The 23462-nt window shown below is 39.3% G+C and overlaps 2 protein-coding genes across 6 annotated transcripts in view; one reads left to right on the top strand and one right to left on the bottom strand.

The window, feature by feature from the left end:
- The window catches only part of DYNC2H1 (dynein cytoplasmic 2 heavy chain 1), a 156057-nt gene extending 153396 nt beyond the window's left edge, over positions 1 to 2661 (bottom strand). For all 5 annotated transcript variants that reach the window (XM_030475679.1, XM_030475678.1, XM_030475677.1 and 2 more), the window contains exons 1-2: positions 2439 to 2661; positions 441 to 611 (exon numbers count right to left, since the gene is read on the bottom strand). In XM_030475679.1, the coding sequence (XP_030331539.1) occupies positions 441 to 611; positions 2439 to 2639 (372 nt within the window). In that variant the 5' untranslated portion in view covers positions 2640 to 2661. The remainder of the gene's footprint in view (positions 1 to 440; positions 612 to 2438) is intronic.
- A 608-nt stretch (positions 2662 to 3269) lies between these two features.
- On the top strand, positions 3270 to 21390 carry DCUN1D5 (defective in cullin neddylation 1 domain containing 5). The gene is made up of 8 exons (XM_030475681.1): positions 3270 to 4089; positions 6754 to 6845; positions 9233 to 9303; positions 9719 to 9810; positions 15702 to 15810; positions 15904 to 16008; positions 16838 to 16940; positions 17680 to 21390. Exons 1-8 carry the CDS (start codon positions 3632 to 3634, stop codon positions 17733 to 17735), a joined length of 1086 nt encoding a protein of 361 aa, XP_030331541.1. The 5' UTR covers positions 3270 to 3631; the 3' UTR covers positions 17736 to 21390.
- Positions 21391 to 23462: the final 2072 nt, after the last annotated feature.

Genomic DNA, 23462 nt, shown 5'->3' on the forward strand with positions numbered 1-23462 from the left:
TTTTAAAAAATGCAGCTGTACAAATTAATCTAGAATCTAGCACACCTACAGAGAGAATCATAAAACGTATTAGAGAATCATGGTTTGCATGACACAGACCTATGCATTTCATACAAAAGATAAGAATAACTAAAACAAGAAAAGGACAGAGACCAGATTTACGGGTACAAAAGAGGTAAGGAGCTGTTGCCTCCATTAACCACCACTGCTCAGCGTATTCTACATTTCTAGTCAGGTATATGAATGATCAGAATCCTCCTGTCATCCTTACCAACAGGACATGAAGTACCTTCTATAACCTAGAAATTAGAACTATCATCCATTATTTAAGTTCTTTAATTTTAAAACTTAACATATTTATCTCAGAATAGTTAACATCCTCAGGAATTTCACTGTTTCAATATAAATCTACTGGACATTTAAACTGGTATATTGCTCACCTTCAGTAATGCTGGTGCAAAAACTTGTCGTACAGCTTGATAAAGGGTATTAATTGGTGAATCTAGCATAGATGATATAAGAATATTACTATGAAGATTATCTTCTGTAATTACATCAGGTCGCAGCTTAAAGAACACCAACACATTCTTCTTTGAATCAGTATCTTCAATCTGTAATAATCAAGAAGACGGGATTTGTTTAGAAAACTGCATGTTATACTAAATTATGTACACAATTCACACAAATTATTTACATCAGGAAAAAAAACAAACCATATTACTCCTATGGGCTCTGCTAACATTCTGGTTAGCACCTAATTTGCACCGAAAATGAAAACTTTTATTATACTCATTCCTGAGTTCACAGGAACCTGAATTCTCACATCAAACATGTAATGCCTTTTTGATCATAACATATCTGTAAATACCATAATTTGCATATTATTATTACTTATGCCATTTTGATTTTGAAAACTCCACTTATCACTTCCTGGGGACAAACCAGAAACTCCACCTTGTGCCTAGGGAAAACTAAGCATGAAGTCTATCTTTTTAATTGTATTTTTACATTACATGTATTCGGGAATATTTTTCCAAGTATTCAGTATTGTTCTCCTGAGTTTGTAAATACATAACTCTATTTCAATTCATTGATTTCTCAAGATACAGAGAAAGGCATGCTCCTTCATTAGTAAAATCATAAGTTGTAACATGACTCTTATTCCCTCCACAGCCCAACTTATGGGTAAAGCTCCAAAGATTGCCATAAAATCAATTATTGAAACTATTTATAACTGAAAATTCATAAAACAGGAGAACATGATTAAACATTTGATAAAACAATAGCAAAAAGATACACCTGCTGAAATCCCAAGTTCTGTGTAACTGTAAACATTTATGAACTTTTTTTCCTGTTAAAAGCAGCAGAGGACTAATAAAAACAGCTTTCAATTTTACTGGACAGTAAAATTCACTTTCTTATGAAGTCTTTAGCATACCAACAGACATCGTTTCACTGAGACAACAGGTATACTTTATAGCCCCGATATGTGCCTGATCTTCCACAGCTGCTGACAGTGGCTCAGCAGCACAACCCAAAAATTGGTACAAGTAAACGTCCATTCTTGCAAGAATAAAGCACACACTCAAGTTCACAGACTACACAGAGGATTACGCAAGGAGGAATGTAAGTTAGCGGTCCACACAGCAGTTCACATGTAAAGGACCCATTATACTAGTCTCCAGTGCAGAAAAAAAACTCTGCCACTGACAGAAGAGACACCACGTTCCTAGTCTCATAGCAGAGATGCACATCAAGACCCACCCACACTTTGCCTGTACACTCTACGTGGTGGGTGCAACGCCACGTCCTAATTGCATGGTGGCATTCACCACCACATCACACCCCACTGTATCACTGGGCTAAGTCACTCGCTGCACACATACACTCACAGCAGGTCATTTCTTACAATGAACCTCAGATTTGCTCACAGCTGGACACATCAATCTGCAAAAAATCATGAATTGGACAAACACACACCTTCGGACTTGTCAAGTATCAGCCAATGTGCCACACCGCGCCACAATTCCCGCATGGACGCTGGCAATGCAATCCTTCCAGTCCCCTGCGTGCACCCCCGCCCATGAACGGCCCATACATCAGACTCCATCCACCATTTGGAGCAAGACAACATGCCATTCCCCAGGCTGCGCTACATCCACACAGCGGCAGTAGGCAGCACACCAAAACTACGCATCAGCACGGGCACAATCCCATAGCAAACATATCGCACAACGAATCACATGGTCTTCACGGACTTCCAGACTCTTGGGCCAGTAATTCGTGCAGCCGACACGAAGACCAGAACAGATATCTACAGTAGGAAGATGTCTCCCCACTCAGAGATCAGCCTTTTCTGAGCACCGGACCCGCGCTGGGCCCGTGCTCGCAGCCTCACCGCACACCGGGACGCGATGGCCACGCCGGAGCCGCCGTACCGTGTTGGAGGCCGTGAGCTGGGAGCCCGAGCGCTGCACCACGAGCAGGAACTCGCTGCCGTCGTCGAGGAAGCTGTTCAACTCCGGGCGGGAATGGAGCTCGGCGGCCAGGGTAGCGGGCCCCACCGCCGGGTCCAGGCCGAAGTAGTTAGCAGCCGTGGCTGAAATGAAGCGTTTCCTCTTGTCTCCCTCCCCGGCCATGTCAGATCAAGGCCGCGGTGGATCCAAACCCCCCCGGGACTGCACGGAGGGAAGGAGGCGGGAAGAACGGCGGCTCCAGCCCAGGCCTCCCGGCGTCCCTGCGTTGCCAGGGCCCGTTGCTATGGTGACTGAAAATGGCGGCCCCGGCGCGCTCGCGAGCTTGACCCGGGTGGCGGCGGAGGACGCGCTTGGCAATCGGCAGGCGCCGCCAGGACGGCGGGGCGCGGGCGTGCCCTGGCGGCGAGCGCCCTCTGCTGGCTGCCCCGGGGCCACCTAAAGCGATGGGGCACCCCCACCCCGCCCGGCGGCGGCCCCTCGTTGGGGTGTTACGGGAACCGCTGCACTGGAGGTGCTACCTTCTAGCCCCGCTCCGTTACCGATCGGTTTCCGGTAACGAACCAGCGATTCCCGGGCCTGCACTGCCTCGGAACCCCAAGGCGGAGAGGCACGGCTGCCCGGCACCGGCCGGGCGAGCAAGGCACGTGGGTCCCGCCCGCCAGGGCCTCCCGCCGCGGCCGTGGGGCCACACTGGGCGGCGGGGCAGGGGCGGGCGGCGGCAGCACCCCGAACAATAGAATAATTGTTTGTTTTATTCTACAAACATCATTGTAGAATAAACGTGACTCGCGATAAACAACGATCGCGTTCCTGCTTTTGGCCAGCGCGGGTGCAGCGATCCCACGCGCGCACTCCACGCCGCTCGCGCGGAGCCGCTTCACGCTGAAAAAAGCGCCGCTTCTCCCCCCGAAGCTGCTCGTCAGCCCGGGCACCAGCAGTGCTACCCGCCCGCCCAGCACGGCGCGGGGGGCTGCTCGCGCCCAAGCGCCGGACTGGCACACGCTGCCCCGCTTTATTCTACTGTGACAATCCTGCCCTTCTTCGTGCTCGCGCTCCCCCCGCCACCGCTCGCGGCGGGCAGCCCGGCAGACCGCCCAAGGCCCGGCAGACCGCCCAAGGCCCGGCAGACCGCGCACCGGCACCCCAGCACTGCCATGCCCAGCGCGACGACGCGTTCTCCGGTGGGACGAGCACTAGGGCGGTGCCTCACGGCGGCTCCGCCCACCCGGAGGCGTGTCCCAGCGGCGCTGTCACTTCCTGCCCAGCGCTGTCTGTGTCCGGGTCGCTCGCTGTTCCCTGAGCAGCCGCTACCGCCCGGTTCCCTGCTCCCGCCCCAGGCGTACACCCGCTTCTGGGACCGGTGCGGCGGGCGGGAGGGGCGGCAGCGCCTGGCGGCGGTGGGGAGGAGCGGGGCAGGACGGGACGGGGCTTCTCGCGTCTCCTCACCTCCGGTCTCGAGCGGTAGCGACCGGGGGGCGGTGAGCCCGGGGGGGCCTCGGCTGCGGGCCCCGCCCCGAGGCAGGACGATGCCGGTGAAGAAGAAGAGGAAGTCCTCGGGGTCGGCGGCTGCAGCGGCGGACGACACCGGCCTCAAGAAATGTAAACTCGGCAGGTACCGTCTGGTGGCGCCCAGCGGGCTGCGGCGTGCAGGGCGGGGCGGGACGGGCCCACGACGGTGGCGGCTGCTGCCGGCTGTCACGTCCCGGGAGAGCGGCCGCGGGGATGGGCTGTTCCTCCGCCGGCGGGGGGGCCCGGCGGCCCCGCTCCACACCGCGTGCCCCGGCCCGGCGTGCCTGGAGTTTGGTGCGGGGCCCTGGCTGTGCAATTGGCCCGAGCTCGGCCGTTTGTGCGCCCCGGTGACGGTGGGCACGTCCCGGGGGCAGTGTGTGCTGCTGCGGGGCGCTCGCCGTGCGGGCGTCAGCGGCTCCGTTCACCTTGTTCACGCTCAGATGAGAAACACCGGGGAACTGCTCCCGTTCCCGGCTGATTTTGCCTTTCACTGAACCAGTTGCGCCAATTCCAGCATTTGTCCCCATACTCAGTCTAATCTTTTGCACTCTTGCCAGGGCTGGGCACGTCTCCTCACTTTAAGGTTGCCCATATTCAGTGTCTGCGTTAAATCATCTCTTTTTCTTCTTTTTTTTTCTGCAGAGAAATGGAAAGAGAGGTCAGCACACTCCAAAACAACATCTAGAAAGGTTTTTTCTAGTAAATACAGGAATCTGAAGCATCTTGTTCATTAATTTCCATAAAAAGACCACTAATGCTATGGTACCCAAAGTTTACCATTAGCATAATAAACCATTACTATGGTGTAGCAGGCGCTTCCAGTGTGGCTTCCCTAAAGTAACTGTACGCTGCCTTCAATTATTAGAACTTGTTAAGTGTGTCAGTAAACCAGTAGTTACAACAAACATCCTGAGGACTTAAGAATACCAAGGATTTATGAAATCAATGCTACAGGAATGGCTATTGCAAGAAACTGTGGCATATGGCCTTTCTCAGGGGTTGACGAATCTTGAGCTTAAAAGTACCCTGGCCTTTATTTTGTTATGACTGTTCATTTTGGATAACTGTTCCAGAGCACCCTTTCTGCATTCACTAATGATCTTTCAGTTTCAGTCTAAATTTGCTCATACAGTTAATAACCATTCACATGCCCACATTATCCTTTATGGAACACTCCTCTGTTACTTTTCTGCCTCACAGTGCGTTTAGAGTGAGCGTTTGTGTTTTCTTATGCTTTATCTTGCTAAAATAAACAAGCTAAATTATTCTGATTTGTAATACTGATTTTCAGTTTCCTTGCTCATCGTAGCTCTTCTCTGCATCTGTTCCAGTTTATCTTGAACACTGCTGACCAAAATTTTATGATCTTAATTTCTTCTACTTCAAAAAAAAAAAAAAAAATCTTTTGAAAGCCCCTTAAAAAAAAGCAGATTCTACAGGAAGCTAGGAGTCATTAGGTAAAGCCTGTAGTGTAAATGAGAGTTCATACCAGGTGATCAGAAAATGTGAGATACACGAGCATTTTTGACATAGCATTGTTATATAACAATATATTGGTAATATTCTTTAATAAAACCAGTGGTTACAAATGGATATATATTAAACTGGATAAAACCAACAAGCAATCGCATACCGTATGGCTCTGTGTCTTCCTAGTGATTTGTGTTTTTAATGGACTTTTTTCTATAGTACATCTTTAATTCTAGCTTTCAGCAAATAAGGCTTTGTCTTGGAGAGTGTTGATTGCTTTTTCGGTGAAGCATAAAGTGATACATGTGAGATGAATTTGTTCACTACCTCTTAGAATTGAACTATACTTTTCCTCCTTGACAGTTTCATTTTAAAATTGCAGTGTAGGAGCTGCATAATTTTAAATCCTCTCATAAAATTGACTTCCACCTCATTCTTAGATAATCTTAGCTTGTTCTAAAAGTATGTAACTTGTATTTGAAAGGAGCATGCATTGAAAAGGTACTGCAACTCCTTACTGACTAAAGATGCTTTCATGTGGTCAGTGTTTTTCCTGAAAGAAATCAGTTATTCTATGTATTCTTTTAAAGAATCATAAATTATGGAAATTCAGTTCCTAGGGAAACTGTGTCATATGATGAGGACAAGGTGGGGGGAAAGCTGAGTGTGCTAAGCATTTTTAGTCTTACCATAGATTGCATATTACTGTTCTGGCATGTGTACCAAACATCTATAGAATTTACAGATATTTAGTTACATGCTTAATGTAAACAAACTGACCGAGTTTTCTTCCCAAATTTGGATGCTTAACTATAAATAGCCTGGCTTTTAAATATGTCAGACTGCAGCTCCTGTTGACCTAAATGGGATCTGTGCGTATTCAGCACTCTTGAAGATCATGCTGCTTATTAGAGACCTAACTTTAAATGCCTGTATGTATAAATATAAGTAGATAAGGCATCTAAATTACTGAGTAGTGATATTTTGACCATCTGTGTGTGGGTTCTTTTGTTTAATATCTACAAGATATTACTTTTGCATTTCAGAAGAAGTAATAGTTGCAATAAATTGGGCGATGAGAGGGTTGTATTACAAGGTAATCTTATGTTCCAACAAGTGTTGAAATAGGATGACAGACAGTTGCCTTTTAACAAATTCAGCTTCATTGTTATGTATATTGACTTAATGAAACAGTTTAAATGGTCTGAACTAATAATAAACAATTTGGAATTTAATTTTTAATGATTTCCCATTTCTCATATTAAAATAACGCTTATCATCTTTGTGTTTCTATAAGCTATTGCAGATCGCAAGCCTCTGGTAAAGTGATAAGTGGAGAGGAACATTTTTCAAGCAAAAAGTGCCTGGCTTGGTTTTATGAATATGCAGGTAATATGCAATGGATTAATATTTAAAACTATATATGGTTTTATTTAAAATAAGTGAGTATATCAAATATTTGCATTTTGGTTTTTTTTATGCTGATGTAGACATGAAACTTATGTCTATATTTGCTTCCTTATAATGAGCACTTGAATTAGTATAGCTTTTACTATGGCCTTTTCAGTATTTGTTCTTTTTGACTTTTTCTTCTTTACTCTATACTTTGTAACTTACCATGGCATTTTTTAAAATGAAATGACTGATGTTGGACAGTGCAGTGTTGAACCAGGATATACCAAATGATTCTACTTCTTGATTTGAAATGGACAAGTAGAAGTCAGGACATTGAAAGATAGTTTAGATAGATAAATCAGAATTGCTATCCAAGTAATAGTTGCTTTCAGTGAATATGCAGTGTATTTTGCAGAATTTATTAGACTATTGCTGCCATTTATTTATCAATTATATGGTTAGAAATCCAGGATCTGTAAACTGTTAATAATTTCTTGTCTAGTCACTGCTTGAAATCCATCATAACTAGTTGGTGATTAAAACTCATTAATGGCCAGTTCTCAATATAAAATGAGCTGATGATCTATTTGCCAGCAATTGGTTTGAGTATATTTATCAGAACTGATGTATTTTCCTTGCACTTTTTCCACAGTAATGAACAACTCCTGGTTCTAGTAATCTGCTTTCTACTTTAGGTGTGAGGCATACTCTTTAGGCATAAAGAGTCTTTTTTAAGGAAACTAATAATTCTAGGTTTTCTTCTGATAAATATGTCTGCACATACTTTTAACTTTTTAAGGCCTGTAAATTTTGTCTTTGTTGTTGAGTCAACAACTGAGTGTAGGACGCTATACTTTGTTAGTTAACCAGTAATCAAAATAGGCCATTCTTCTAGCATAAAATAGAATTGCAGTGAAATTGCGCAGCACAGGAGATTAAATATTTCCATTAAAAGAGAAAATTACATAAAGACACATATAGATTAATTGTACATATGATTTCTGGGCCAAACCCCCTGTCATTACCAGTGAACCCTTGTGTCTGTTTCCCTTCATAACTTAAACTTACAGGTTTTTTAATACGTTCTGTGTAAGGACTTCTCAAAACCAGATGGCAGTGTTTTGTCTTGCTTACCTAGGCGAGATGTTCTTTGCAACATTTTTCAAGGGTTGATGATCTTAAATGCCAATTGCATTTTCAGAATGGCTGCTTTTACTGGAAAATAATAGTTTTTCTGACTATGTTCTTATCTCACAGTGAGCAATTATTCAAAGTATGTTATCCAACTCTCAAAAGAATTCTGCGTACAATAACAGCAGCAGATGAAGTGGAGGTATCAAGGGGAAGAAAAAGAAAAAGGCTGTTCTGTCTATGTATAAATAGCAGACTTAGCCAAAAAATCGTATAATGGCATGTTGTTTTGGAAGATAAAGCCTTTACCTTTTAGATGGGTTCATATTCACTGAAACAGTTTTAGCATAATGATCAAGATACCTCAAAATAGCATGTGAACAGGCCTTCTAATAATATTTGGTTGCCCAGTAGGTGTAATTTTTGGAACAAGCTTAGAAATAACTGAAACCAGAGAGAGATTCAGAGAAGCAAAGTGTGTTGTGGAGTGTCTGTATGTGCTCTCTAAATATGCTATTTTACTGCTTTTGGGGGGGGGGGGGAGTGGTGTTAAAACAGAAAAGTGACAGCATAACATTAACTGTTGTGGTCTTAAGTTACTTTCACTGCATTCATAAACCTTTTTCTGCTCTGTACATGGCTAACACGCTTAGCATTTTTCTGGTTTATTGTTACCACTCTTCTCCTATTACTCAGCATAATCAAACTAACGTTAAATTATTTGACGATTCATCCTCTTCTGTTGCAAAGCCATAATGCTAACCCCGTTGAAAGAGTAGTATGTGTAGTAGGAGCTCAGACAGAATTAATTTTTTTATTGTTGATAAAAGAAGTCTTTCAGGAACATTATACATAGAATAACTTCAGCACAGAGTAACGGTACCCAGGTTGTCTTCAAAACAGTTGACCACCACAGTTATTGGAGTCAAGCTATGTCAACGGGAAACTCGGAGTCTTTTGGAAACTTACATTTACACAAACTAAAATAGCTTGTCTGCTGTTGTAAGGAGGCAGTGCACAACGTAAAAGTTCTGGTTTAATTTTGCTTTTAGCTCATAGTATTACTTCATGTGTAAATATACGTGTCTCCACTTTGCAGTTGATAGAATGGTTCTAATATAAAAGCTACTTTATAGTGTAATTCAGTGTTCTTAAAGGTAGCTTGTATGCTATATAGCCTAACTATTGTGTGTAACCCTTTTGAATGAACATTACTTACATTTCAGTCTGGTTTCTTTTTGGTTTTGAAGGTCCAGATGAAGTGGTGGGACCCGAAGGAATAGAAAAGTTCTGTGAAGACATCGGTGTCGAGCCTGAGAATGTAGGTTTCTTGCACTATTCAAGTAATGCTTTAAAAGGGAGTGTTGGATAAGATTGAAGTTCTGTGTAAAGCTCTCAGTAAGCAAAAAGTTGTTTATCCTCCTGCTTTCAGGAGCTGTTGTAAGATATTTCAGCTCAGTACATTAATTATGCATAGCTGAGCTGGTGTGTGAGGTTTTCTGTTTGGTTTATTATAGGAATGCCTCATTTTTTCAGAAACTGATATTAAGAGAAAGATTGCACATCGTTCGATCATTAAATGGTAACAAATATAAAGTGCAAATATGTAAAATTACAAGAATGTTTGAATGCATTTTTTTTTTCTTGGACATCTAGAAATCAGCCTTTTCTTACTGACTCCTTTTTCTCACCTTAGTTTTTTTTGTTGGTTTTTTTGTTCTGTTTTGTTTTCCTAGATTATTATGTTAGTTTTAGCCTGGAAGCTAGAGGCCGAAAGCATGGGATTTTTTACCAAGGAAGAATGGTTAAAAGGAATGACCTCACTACAGTAAGAGTTTTTTTACATATATAATAGAATGTTCTAATGTTATGTTTATACCAGGAACTTGCCCTCAGTTTCTTGCGCGTTAGCAGTAAGACCCAGAAACTCTTGCTTTTAGGTCTGGTCTCGGTCAGTAACTGGAAGTAGCTACTGTTGTTCGCCAAGTTGTGAACCTGATGAGTTCACTCAGATGATGAAGTTTTGTCTAACCCTAATAAGTCAGGTGTTGGTGGCTTCTTTCTCTTACAGAAAATATTTTAAAATATTGTTCTAAACAAGATAACTAGATCTGGAGATACCCATAAGCATATCTCAGCATTGGTATTCTAGACAGTTTTTGCTGATTTCTGAGCTTTATAGGTGAGGACTGCATTGATAGCAGTTCCAGTTATTAGTGTTACTTATTAGATGCAGGTCATAAGCCATGCTTAATACTTAGGTTAAGTAACACTTTTTCAATTTATAAACAAACTTCTGTTTGTAAGAATCTTTGGGGAGATAATGCTCTACCTAAAGAGGTTGTTTCTTTCATGAAACTAATCAGCTTCTTGAGGCTCAGTTCAGTTGTCACTTACTGTTATTCATGAAACTGCTTATGGTACATGAATGTTTTAAGGGTAACTTGTTATGACACTGCATCCAATGTGAAAAATATCAGGGAGCTACTGTTGCAGCTATAACATGGTGGGAAAGAGGGGCTGATTTGATCCTTGGGGTTGGCAGAATTGCCTTATCAGTTGTGAATTGATTTGGGAAATTGTATTGGGCAGATACCCTCTGGTTATTCAAGACAATGGAGTAAGTGACTCTGACTTGACTGTTGTGTGCAAATATTACTTGATTTGGGATCAGGCTCTCAACAGACACCTCGATTGTTTTGTGACTGTCAGAAGCTCTTAAATTAAGTAAGCTGAAATTATTAAATTGCTAGGGTGACAGAGATTAAATTCTGGGTGCATAAGTTTTTAGATGCAGTGAATGGGTATAATTTGGTAATTTCTCCTAAGTCCTTTTTTTTAATGGCCAAATGGAGGCTTTCAAGAGTTAGCCAGTCTAGCAGGATGCAAACACAAAGACGTGAAATCAGGCACCTCTTCAGAACCAATATTACAGACTTTGTTTCTAATAGTCTGCTGTGATTAGGAATCTTCTGGCTCTTTGATTAGGAATCTTCTGGCTCTTTTAAGAATAGAGCTGCTCATGCTGTAAGCTAAATGTGTTTAAGACAGAAAATATAGTCCTGCTCTGCATTTTTATATAACCGGACTTGAGATCAGAACACTTGCCTAAGCTTAAACCAGTTAACCTGTATGTTCCCTGGGTGCGCTCTAATAGCAGGCTGCAGACTAAGCATCTGGATGAAGCAGTGACACACATGTAAAGGAGTTCAAGATTCATTGGCTTAAAAAGATATACCGGCTTGGGGGTGAGCGAGCGAGCAGCAGTGTGGTGCTTAGTTGCTGGCTGGGGTTAAACCATGACAAAAGAAAATATAAATCTGTGTACTTGTGCTGTTTGTGCTTACTGGGAAGGGAGGGTCGTGTTACGGAATTCCATCTGGAATGGAGGAATCTAGTTTCTCTTGAAGGATCTGACAGAAGTTTTGGAGGAGAAGAATCTTACACTCTTAAAGCAATAGAGTATTTTTTTTTTTTTTTTAATTTTAATTTTTGCATGAAGAAATGACATTAAAATGCATTGAAAGCCCAGTGTGTATTCTAAGAGTTATTTTAAAATAAGGATTCTGTAATATATGTGAAATGTCACATAAGGTAATTGCATGAACAGGGTTGGGTGGAATTCAGCTCTACAGTAAGACATCTAAATGTGTGGTTTATATGCAAGAGCTGGATTTCTTAAACTCTTACTGCAATCTTCAGAGATCTAGTCAGTGTAGCAGAGCCTAGGGAGGCATTCAGTTTGCCTTAAGACTTAGTGACTGATCACCTGAATTGCTCTTACAGACTGGTTGGCTAGACCTCTCTGAATGGCAACACCTAAAGCTTAGACACTTAAATTTAATCTACTGCTAGATGTCAACATTTGAGTGCCTGAAGAGGCATTTTTCTTCTCTGTGGTTATGTGATATGCTGATGTTTGCTCTGTAGAGAGGACATCTATAAAAATAAATATGTGATAAAGTATACACTGTCAAAATTAAGGTGGATCAAGCACTAAGTAGGAGCTTATGATACTTAACTTCCTAGTATATCATGTTGTTAGGGTGAATTCTATCCTACATATATATGTGTCTGTGTGTATGAATATATATATGTATATGAAAGCTAGATGCCTGATTCTAAACTAATCACCTGAAGCTTTTTTCATAGCAGAGAGAAGCAAGTACCTCTATTGGACAATTTATCAGGTATTTTAATCACCTGCTTAGGATGAAATGAGTAGCCCTCAGGAAGTGACTGTTTATCTACATTTGCTTTAAAGCCACCGGAGGGTGAATAACTATAACTTGGATTTGAGTGTTTAACCTTACGTATCTGAGTTGAAGGAGAAACATACTCATGTATTTGTCGATTAATAGTATAAAAAAAAAAAAAAAAGAAAAAAAACCCCAACAAAACCACAACCACCTAGTTATGAAACAAAGGTGAATGGAAAAAGATAACAGTTCATTTTATTAAAGTCACAGAAGTAATTGTTTGAACTAGGTAAATAGAAAGAATTTCACATGTAGGGAAGTGAGGTGTAAGCAGCTCGGTTGTTTGAGTACTTCTCTCAGGCTATTTTTTTAACCTTAGAATTTGAGCAAAATTTTACATTAAAGTTAAGCTTTTGAAAATGAATAGTCAGGTAAAAGAGAAAACCAAATTAGACTCCAACTGATGGGAAGATAAGGTCATGATCTCACAGTTTTAGGCACAAGTAAGAGGAGCAGGGAAGTCAGATGTGTAACTTCTTACTGTTTGCAGAATTATGAGTAAAAACAACTTCCTTGGGTTGGTTTTAGTGATCTCCTAATACCAGCTGCTTTTCCAGTGAGCTTTTTGCTTGTTACTGCCTTTTGGTTAATGTTTGTAAGCCTAACACAAAGCATAGTGTAAATAATTTTTTTTTTTTTTTTTTTTTTATGCCAGTGTAGCATTCGATGTATACTGGAATCTAAATAATCTTTGATCTCTAGGACTGTAAGTCAATCAACATAGTGAACCTATAGCATTATCAGGGCACAGAAAAGATGGCCCTTTGCTTTCTTAAGCCATTACTTCCTTGGACCTCTGTATGCTCCAGTTATAACGTGTAGCTTAAATTTCAGAAGATCGTGCTTCAGTGCTTGAAGAGAGTGGTGGGCTAGATGAGTATCACTTCCTTTTGACCACCTGAAGAGCTTGATGATGGCAGAGGAACTCTTGTAGATTAAAAGACCTTCAAACTATATATACTACTATTACATGGGTTTGGTTTAATGTTTGTATACATTTTACTAATTTTTCTTTGTAGTAAAAGACGAGTGTGAATAATTAATACAAAACATTGGAATATCTGAGTAGGATTTATTGAATCATCGCTGTCATATTAGTCATTATGCCTCAAATGAACTCTACCTCAATAGAAATCAAAGTGGGATTGCATTGTGGTGCTAATTTTAAGTTTTGTTATAAATATGATGTCAGGATGTGAAGAAAATGTAGTAAGCTGATGTTCTGCTGATCTTGAGATAACCTCGTTTAATGCTATCTTTCAATAAAAGAAGTTCAAGAAATCACATTTTTTTTTTCTAGTCCCTGTACAGGAGTTTGGTGTTAATTCACTTGGTGCTAATTAGAAGGTTGTTCTGACTGCTAGGAAGATTATTCTAAGTATGGGTGACCTCAGTAGTCATGTTTGTGGTGCAACCACACAAGCAACTAGATCTGTATAAAAGAGGAGTTTGACAGTTCCTTACCTCACTAGTGTGAAGAAAATCAGTGGCCAGGTATGGAAATGCCTTAAATGGCTTTAAAGGAGCTATGTCCCTGCATCAGGCTTCAGAAGGTGGTGCCTGTCTGTTTGACTGTGACCTGTTTGACTGTTTGGTTTTAAATAGGTTGACAATAGCTTAGGAGACTTAAGGCTTAATTGAGCCACATTTTCATACCAGCTTTTTCAAGAGAATTACTTCTGCCTTAAAATACGTATAGCTAATAATACAATCAACACTAACAGGAATTTTACTTTGTACTTGAATTTATGATTATTTGAACAATTTTGACAATATTCAGTAAGACATTTATACAGAAATTTGTGTTTATCCATGGTGTAGTAAATAATCCCAGTGAAATTACATTTGACAAAATGTGTGGTAAACCCATTTTAAGTAGTTGATGTATGTCATTAGTATACTAAAATGATGAGCATTTAGTTAGATGTTAAATGGGTAGATTTGTCCCAAATTATAAAGGATAATATTATTGCAGTATGAAGGCTTGAACATGGAAAGAAGAGATATGCTATGCTACAAAGGCATTTATATTCATAATACTGTTTTAAGGGTTAAACAACAGAATACATAGACCAGTTAGATGGCTGAAGACAAAAAAAAAAAAAAAGGCAATTTCATCTTTAGATAAAATTACCAAAGCTTTTTGAATAGGATTTCTTTTCAACTTAATGTGTGATTTATTGCAAAATATATTAGTTCTTGTCATATGAATATTCAGCCTAATTAGCTAATACTTTTATTTATTTAGCACTGATCTTGGCTGGGACTCGGTGCTGCTTTAGGTAGATGCTGCTAGAGACAAGAAATAACCAAAGGCTCCATCAGCTCTTGTCGCAGCTTGAGAGGGGCAGACAGACAGACGTGTACACACACGCTAGCAGACCTGAGGAACAGGAAGTATCAGCTGTGGGCAAAGTACAGCATCTGGGCAACCTGCTGCGGTGCTTCTGAAGGGCCCTCGCTGTGGGCTGATGCGAGAAGTCCACAAGGAGCTGCTAAAGATGCAGATGTATTCTGTGAGAGGCAGGCTGCCAGAAGGGGAACACGTTACCAAAGGAAGTATTTATGTACATTTGCATTTCTGAAAGTATTGTTTCTGTCATTGAGGATACAAGGCAAGGTGGATTTTGTTGTGTTTGTGTTGTTTTTTGGTTTTTTGGGTTTTTTTAAATCATGGCAGCTATTATTTTATGATAATAAAATGTGATAATTTAACAATTCTTTTGAGTGAGTCTTTCCTGGAGCATTAGCATGTGTAAATTAATTTTTCTATTTGGAAACAAAAGTCCTTGCTAAGTAAAATAAGTGGACATCTTCTTTTTTGCCAAAGGTTTATCCTGTCAACTAGCAGTACATTCTCGTACAGCCTATGAGTTTTCAGTTGAATAGCTACTGACTAATCCAGGTGATAGGCTTCTCGGAGCTTGCATTTATCAGTCATAAAACACAAGTAGACTTGTATGTTTTGCAGAATGCCTGCTCAATCCTGCTATTCATAAATATGTAGTCTTGAAGTGTGTGTTAAGGGTTTGGGTTTTTTGTTCTCTTATCCCAAAGAAATGTGGCATAAAGCCCTTATTTACTGCTGGATTTTACCACCTTCATGCATGCTGAATACTGTTTTCTCCAAACTTTCATAGTGATTGAAAGATAAGATGGTGTTGGGTATGACTATAAACTGCAGAGTATGGCGTAAAAAGACCACTATATGAGAAGTAAAGCACAGACTCTGTTTTACGTGGCTGATGCGTTTTAAGAAAACTTGCTTACAGAAGCCAGGCATTCGTAATTCCAGTAAGCTGCAAATCTTGAGCATGTTCAATATTCTTTGAGTCATAGTATTACTCCTGTACATCTGGTGATTGCATTTTGGTGATTTTAATTTATGTTTGCTGGCACTTTTTTCATTGTCCAAATGTTTTTTGAACTTCTAATGTCATTTGTTTTTCTTTATTTTCAGGTGTGATTGTACAGAAAAATTACAGAGTAAATTTGACTTCTTGCGGTCACAATTGAATGACATTTCATCCTTTAAGAATATCTACAGATATGCCTTTGATTTTGCAAGGGTAAGATTACTGGCATGTTAGAGAAATTATTATTTTACTTATTCAACAGGCATGTACTTGAGTGGGTTTTATGCTTTCTTTGTTCAACCTTAGGATAAAGACCAGCGAAGTCTTGATATTGATACTGCAAAATCCATGTTAGCTCTTCTGCTTGGAAGAACTTGGCCACTGTTTTCAGTATTTTATCAATACCTGGAGGTACAAATTTCCTTAATTTTTTGAATGATGGCATAGTAGTTGGGCTGTCCTGTGGAAAGATTTCAGGGTTTGTGGTGTTTTGCTCAAGAATGAGGATATTGCTCCTCGTCACTTGCTCGATGTGCTTATGAAACAGTGATGTTGTTGTATGCATCAGATCCTTTTCTCCATCCCTGTGGCCCACCCCACTTTTCTTATCAAAGGCAACTAAATTTCTATCTTAATTAGACAATAAAGGTAAATTTAAAAATAAATAATAGAGCCCCTTAAGCTGCATCTGTGCTGAATTTCAAGTTTCCTTTGTGTAGATAAAGTATATAGGTACTGCAAGCTCTGCCTGTCTCTGGAAGATTTTGGTCAGCTCAGTCGCAGGTGACTTAGTAATGTGGACGTGTGTAGGTTGTGGAGCATGTTAGGCTTGAGACTATCCCCTGGCTTCAAATCAGTACTAATGTTGCAAAGTAGACGTCCTCACAATCATACTGTATCGTACCTTGGACAAAAGAAAATTTTTGTAATCATTCATTCTGGAAACTTATCTGAGCTAGGCATGTCCACTTCAGGGAAAGACAAAAATTTAGCAGTTTTCAAAGCTATAGAGTTTTGGCTTCCTGATTGCTTGGTATTTTGATTTTGCTCTGATCTTTCAAGAAACCATTTAATGTAGTTTCAGTTTCAGAAATATATAGCTGTGTAGTATTTAAAAAAAAATGCAAAACCAATGTTGTCACCCATTAAATTGTTAGTTAGAAACTGATTGAAGAGGAATGAGATGCAGCATTACCAAATGTTACTTGACAATTTAATGTTCTGAAATTATTTTCCCTAGCAATCAAAGTATAGAGTTATGAACAAGGACCAGTGGTACAATGTGCTAGAGTTCAGCAGAACTGTCCATGCAGATCTTAGCAACTATGATGAAGATGGCGCATGTAAGTATCCATAGCATTTTGCTTATCCAACTATTATTTCCGTATTTTCAGTTTGCATAAAAAAAATTTCTGTAACGAACAATAAGGTATGAAATATTTCTTCTCCAACAATTCATAGAAAAACTGTCCTGCTAACCATCCATCTTCAAACTGCAGGTATTAATTGTAGTAGTATGTGAGGGGTGTGAAGGTATACTTGAGCCAACCTATATTCAGGTGAGGTTCTTTTGAAGTCACTTGATGCATGAAACTGTAGAATTGCACATAGAATTATAAACAGCAAACTTTCATTTTATACTCACATAAAACTCTAGTTTAACTATCAAGTAGTCTAGCTGCTGGTACTTGGGACTGAACTCTACACATGATTGACAGGCAGTCATGCTATGACTGAATTGCATTAGGCATCCTATTTTGATCTGTTTTCTTATTATGTGCAATTTTGGAAGGAAGGAAGAAATAGTTGTGTTGCTTTACAATATAATCTTATTTGTATGTTTTCTGTTCAGTGCACCCATCATGTCAGGAACACTTTTTTTTCCATAGTTCTCTGTAGTGTTAATTATGCACTTTTTGCCACCCTTGGATTGAAATTATTGTAGTCATCTTTGAGTCTTCAAAAATATTTGACTATAGGATTGATGTGGATATTACCTAGACCAATAGTTCTAACCTTCATTCTTGAGAGGATGTTTGAAAGACATTGGCAAATATAACTCCAAGTTTCATCCATTTGCAGGGCCTGTACTTCTGGATGAATTTGTTGAATGGCAAAAGGTTCGTCAAGCGTCATAGCAAGAATTCAAAGGAAAATGCGAAACTGTTTTTGGTGCCCGCCTGTACACAAACTAATGAGAAAAACAAAGGATTGCATTTTCATTCTTAAGAAAGACTTCAGAGTATTTTTTTTCCTTTTTTAAGGAAATTTTCTTGTTACATGTGATATGGGCATTGAACCACACCTCTTCTGAGACTGAAAGTTGGAGTTCTTGTTTTGAGTCTTATGTTTATAGCATTTATTTCAGAACAATAAAGATTGAGATTTGTGACAAAGGCCTAAAAGTGAAGAACGTCCCTTGAATGTGAGTGTGGTGTCTATTTTTAAAACCAAATCTTAAAGATTATCTTTCTCAGAAGTGCCCTTTGCTATGAGTTTTTGAAGACCTTAAAAATGCTGAACTGGCACTGTTGCTTGCTGATGGTATGATTGTCTTGTGTGACAGACATTAGAAAGAATGACTGATTTTCCTATATATATATATATATTTTTTTTATTTTTTTTTTTTTCCTTCCTGGAGCCCTGGGTGGGAGTGTGCTAATTTGTGTGTTAAGTTTTGGTTATGGGTTGTGCCACAGTTTTCAGCTACCTGTGGAGAAAAAGGCCTTAAACTCTATTTTTTTTTTCCTTTTGTTCAGTAACCATCCAGTGGCATGGCATTTAATTGCAAGCCCGTTCAAAGCAGAAAGGCGTAGAGCATATGGCTCTATATGCAGAATGGCTGAAAACTAGTTGCCTGCATTTCAGATGGGGAACAGAAATACTCTTTGGTACTGTAAGGCAGCTTCAAATTTTTACTACAGTTTAGACTTTGGATTGCTTTATATAAAAAAGGTGCAATTTATATTTTAAAAGGGAAAGCTGGAAAGACTTGGTTTCAGGGTTTGCTTCTTACATGTTTTAAACTGGAAGCATTCATGACATGACTCTTTTTTTTTTTCCTTTTTTTTTTTTTTTTTATTAATTTCCCTGGATTTTTTTTGTAATATAAGTCCAGAAAAGACTATTAAATCACCTACCTTTGACCTCTATATAACAGGCTATTAATTTTTACCATGTTACTCCATGGATAGAGTCCAGTAACTACTATGATTGCCCTTTTAGGCACTCAGTATTCATGGCAACCTTGAAATACAGTAGAAGTTTGTCATTCTACCTTTTGCCCACAAGGCCCAATGCCACCCTTGAGGAGGAAAGAGATGTTAACGAGTAAATGTGAGAAACCAAAATAGAGTGAGAGTATGAAGCATTTGTAACTTCTACTTTGTTGTATAAATGTTACGTAGACTGCGATAATGCTATGAGACTCAGTCAGTGATCAAGGCCTCGTTGTGCCAAATAATTCAACAGCTTGAAGTAAGAATAGACAATGTAAGCTAGGCATGACTTGAAGATCTTTGCCTCAGGGAAATTACTTCTGTTTTGCACATCACTTATTCAGACTAACATGTATGAGTTTTCCTATCCTTAAGGAAAGCTTTATTCCCAAGATTTTTATTTTTTTTTTTCTTATGAGGAGGGGGAATTGGAGAGGGGAAAAAACGAAGAAAGGTGTGTGGAGGAATAATAAGTGGGACCAACTAGTAGTGGGTGCCTGTGCTCTTGTTCTACTGGAGAGAACCACGCTTGCGACTTACTCTCCAGACCTGCGTGCTGTGGGCTGCAGGAAGTGATGCAGTGGTGATCTACAGATTATTCTGCAAGTCAGCTAGCAGTGCAGTTTCACTTGTTTCTGCCCAAGTGTAAAAAAACATTGCAGGGGGAAACAAAACCAAACAATAGTTGAGATACTTGGAAGGTCTCAGCTTGTACAGTGGCTAGTGTCTGTGTGCATGTGAACACATGCACTAGAGCTGTTCTATATTTTTCCACGTTTTTTAAGGGAAGTACTTAATTTTAGACCTCATGTTGGCTACAGCAGTTCTCTTCAGTATGTTACAAGTTGCCCATTTGCATTGCTGCTGCTGCTGATTTCACTCATACAACGGAGTGCCTTTCATTTGGAAATTGCCCTACTCCACAGAAAGTCAGTGCCAGAATGAGATTAACTTTGAAAGTCCCAAGATCTAGTGGTAGAGTAAGGCCCTGGGGTGCATAGATAAACATGCACCAGTTAACCTATGTCAAGGGACGCACTGCTGTATATTAAACCTCTGGAAGGGCACTGTTCTGAAATGGCTTTCTAAAATTCACCACAATGACTCTCTTTACTTAGTATGTTTAGTCCTCATTATAACTGGGAAATTCTGTTTCCAGAACTTTTGAAATACTGGTTAGAAGATTAATATTTTATAGTGTAATTAAAAAAAAAAATGAAAAAAACCATCTTTTTTTAGGTAACTGCAAACTGTTGTGAATTCAATTTAAACCAGTTGGTCCTAGAGGATGATATTAGAGTATAACAGTAGGAGTGATGCATCTACCAATCCAGGGTGGTCAAGTATTTACCATTAAGGTGTAAGACACTATGTGACGTGTCATTTGTATCTCTGTCAAGGTTTTATCAGTATTCCTATAATAAATCCACATTTCAGGGATTTATAACTTGGTTGTGTGTGTGATTGAAAATCATCAGTTACTGTAAAACTTTGGGAATGAATGTATTTAAACTACTTAAAATCAATATAGTTTTTCAAATTTGAATAAAATAGGATTTTAAGTTATGGTTTGTGCTCAAAACTGCAATCAGATTTGTTGTTTAAATGTGAACTAATGGCTTGTACAGTTTCACTGTGACCTGATCACGTTTATTAGCTGTCTTTTCTTAAATCACCTTGCAGTTTACTGTGGATAAATGCCAAAAGCTGTTTATTTATTTTAGTTTTTTAATTTTGTGCATGTCCTCAAGCCAAAACTGAGTTCAGCTAAATGCTTTCGTTAGCCTTTGAACTTTAATTTTGCTTTGCTTAGGTGCATTTCAATCTATTGAATTAAAAAGTGACACCTTATTTTTCAGTATTCTAAGATGAAAGTTCACAGATGAAATATGCTGCCACAGTTATGACAAATAATAAAATTGAAGGTGAAATGTCTTCCAAATCTAAACCCTAGTGGTGTCTATCTTGATGTTACAAACTTCACTTTGATATCACCTTCATTTCTTGATATTAATTCTTCCTAACATAACTAATAATTATGGGGTTTTTCTTTAGTTTTCTTAGACAACTAACAGTTTTGGGTTTTAAATCTGAAAATGCCCACCTGTTCATGGATAAAGCCATACTGGTAGATTGAAATGTAATATTTCTCCTATGTAAAAATGTGATCTTGAATTAAACAGTCATGTATGTTTACCTATGTCTTTAACTGTATATGTAGTTTCGATCCGAATTATCTTTACTGTTTAAACGTCTAATTCTTTACTAATGGCTGTAATGTCACGTCGAGGTCGCTGCGGGTGCCAGCTCGGTCCCGCTCCAGGCGGCCCGGCAGGGGTCGCTGCGGCATGAGCTTCCCCGCGAAGGTGTTTTCCTCTCAGAGGCTTGGAGCTGATCTGTTGATGCCGATGCACAAACCTTGTAAAAGGGACCATAAGTTTAATGTTTCTGATGTTTTGTTACTTTTTTTTTAAGCTAGTGAACAGTTCTTTCAATGCGATGTGTACAAACTTGTACAGGTTTAGCTTTGTTAAGTATGATGAATAAAATGGTATGTAATAGGGCAGAAAAATTATCATGCTGCTTCTTTTAGTTTTTTTTTCTTTTGTGTATCTTTAAAATCACTGAGAGACTTAATTCCAGCAAGATGAATCAGTCTCATTTCTAAATTAGCCTTACTAAATAACTTCCTTGCTCCTGTGTGCACGTACAGAAAACAACTTGATCTCAGCTGGGAGCAACAGCACACGCCATTCTTGCTTATGTACCATGTGTGGAGAGGTGCTGATAGAACATAAGGGTCCTGGTAATTAATTGTCATGAGTTATTCATTGGATGAACACTGTTCCAACAACCTGTTGCAATGGATGTGAATGAAAAGAGAATGAGCTTTTCTTTTCCTGGGCTGTCCTTCCCTGCTCCCCCACCACCACCACCTCCCAGTGTATCTTTTGGGTCACTTGTCTATTTTTAGGAAAGGACTTGGTGTTTTCTTGTGTACTCTTCCATAGGGCCTTTCAGAGCCCATTACAGAAAGGATCAGAGCCAGTCATGTGTTTGAGTTAGTGACAGTGTTTTCCTAGCTGATACAGCTTGTTTCACTCAACACATTCTAGTTGCTGAGGTCAGATGCTGTACTTGCCTCAGGACAGTCTTCTCTCCCAAAGACTGTCAGTATCGCTCACACCTAAGGCAATGCCCAACTGTCATTCCATAGTTCCACTTCATCTTTTTTTTTTTTTTTTTTTTGATAGTGAAGTTCCCGATGCCTTCCTGGGTCAGTGGGATGTTCAGAGGTATGCAGGCCAGGCACCTCGTTTTCGTGTCTACAAGCAATAGCAGTGGCTCTGTTACTTCTCTTTACTGTTGTCTTCTGTATTATTCTGTGTTTCTCTGTGAAAAAGGACACTCATGTTAGGCAGGCATATTTAAGACTGAATTTATCCTGCAAGATGATGATATCTAGTGTCACCTCTATTTTTATTTTTAAACCACTGCCAGCCTTGTCATCAAAATGAAATTGGTTCCTCAGATTTGTATATTGCTTCACCCAAACTCTAATCTTGCTCCTGTTTTTATCCTGGCTAATTGGAGTACGACTGTACCTATATACTGGGATGTCCTTAGGTTTTTTTTTTCCCTGAGTAGGAAGTGATCATCATAACAACAGAAGATGCAAGTTGTTGAATTTGTCTGTTTTACAAACCTTACAGTGGGCTGATTTTTGTCTTAATGAGCCAAGTACTATGTCTTAATCCAACTTGGTTTCAGCTTGGAACCAACTACTTCATAAGTCATTAAAATGTTATGGTTGTGTCCTGTTCCTCTAGAGACTATGGCTGTTGATAAAGATGCTTTAAACAAATTTTTCAGCTTCTTAAATTAAATTTCTTCCCTATTTTTGACAATTTAAGAAAAAAAAAATCGTTCCGTGTTTGAGGGAGTTTTACCATGTATGTATTTTTATCAGCTCAGTAGTAAATCAGTGCTGATTATAAAATAACTTAAATGTATTTTCAGCTGACTTAAATTCTAGCCAATATACAACTTAGGTTTTTCCTTATTGTTTTCAGAATTACTTAGTTTATTTTCACTGTTCATTTTATGATAGTGAATTAAAGGGCTAGAACATAGTATTGCCAGCTAGTTTATCTTTTTCTGATAATAGCACTGAGGTGATTCTTTTTTATTTTCTAAATATTATAATATTTCAGGAAGGTTTACTCTGCCTGCTATAGTAATTTAATTTTACAGTAAAATGTTACAGTAAAATAAAATGGTAGATGTGAGTTGTAGCCTGCTATCAATTGTAGGCTTAATGTGAAATTATCTTTTGTATTCAAAGTCAGATAACTCTGAATCAGTTTGTCTAATGAAAGAGGAAATATTATCCTATAATGTAATGCCTCTCAATAATTAAAACTTATAAAGAAATTTATAAAGAAATATGATAAACTTCAACAGCTAATATTACATCCTCATCCAGCTGCTCAACATAGTTCAATTTGAACATAGAAAAAATGTTAGTTAGGACACCTGAATGAATGATTCAGACACATCTGAAATAAATCATTATTAATTCATGAGGAACTTAATCACTTTATTTTCCTGTAGATTACAGCAACAACAGGAAGAGGAACATTAGTT

The sequence above is a fragment of the Strigops habroptila genome, chromosome 2, assembly GCF_004027225.2.
Source record: "Strigops habroptila isolate Jane chromosome 2, bStrHab1.2.pri, whole genome shotgun sequence".
Lineage (NCBI taxonomy): Eukaryota > Metazoa > Chordata > Aves > Psittaciformes > Psittacidae > Strigops > Strigops habroptila.

Coding starts and splice junctions, on each gene's coding strand:
- DCUN1D5 (XM_030475681.1), top strand. CDS start 3,632: ATGCCCAGCGCGACGACGCGTTCTCCGGTGGGACGAGCACTAGGGCGG. Junction 4,090..6,753: donor AAGAAATGTAAACTCGGCAG/GTACCGTCTGGT, acceptor TGTTTCTATAAG/CTATTGCAGATCGCAAGCCT. Junction 9,811..15,701: donor AAAGGAATGACCTCACTACA/GTAAGAGTTTTT, acceptor CTTTATTTTCAG/GTGTGATTGTACAGAAAAAT.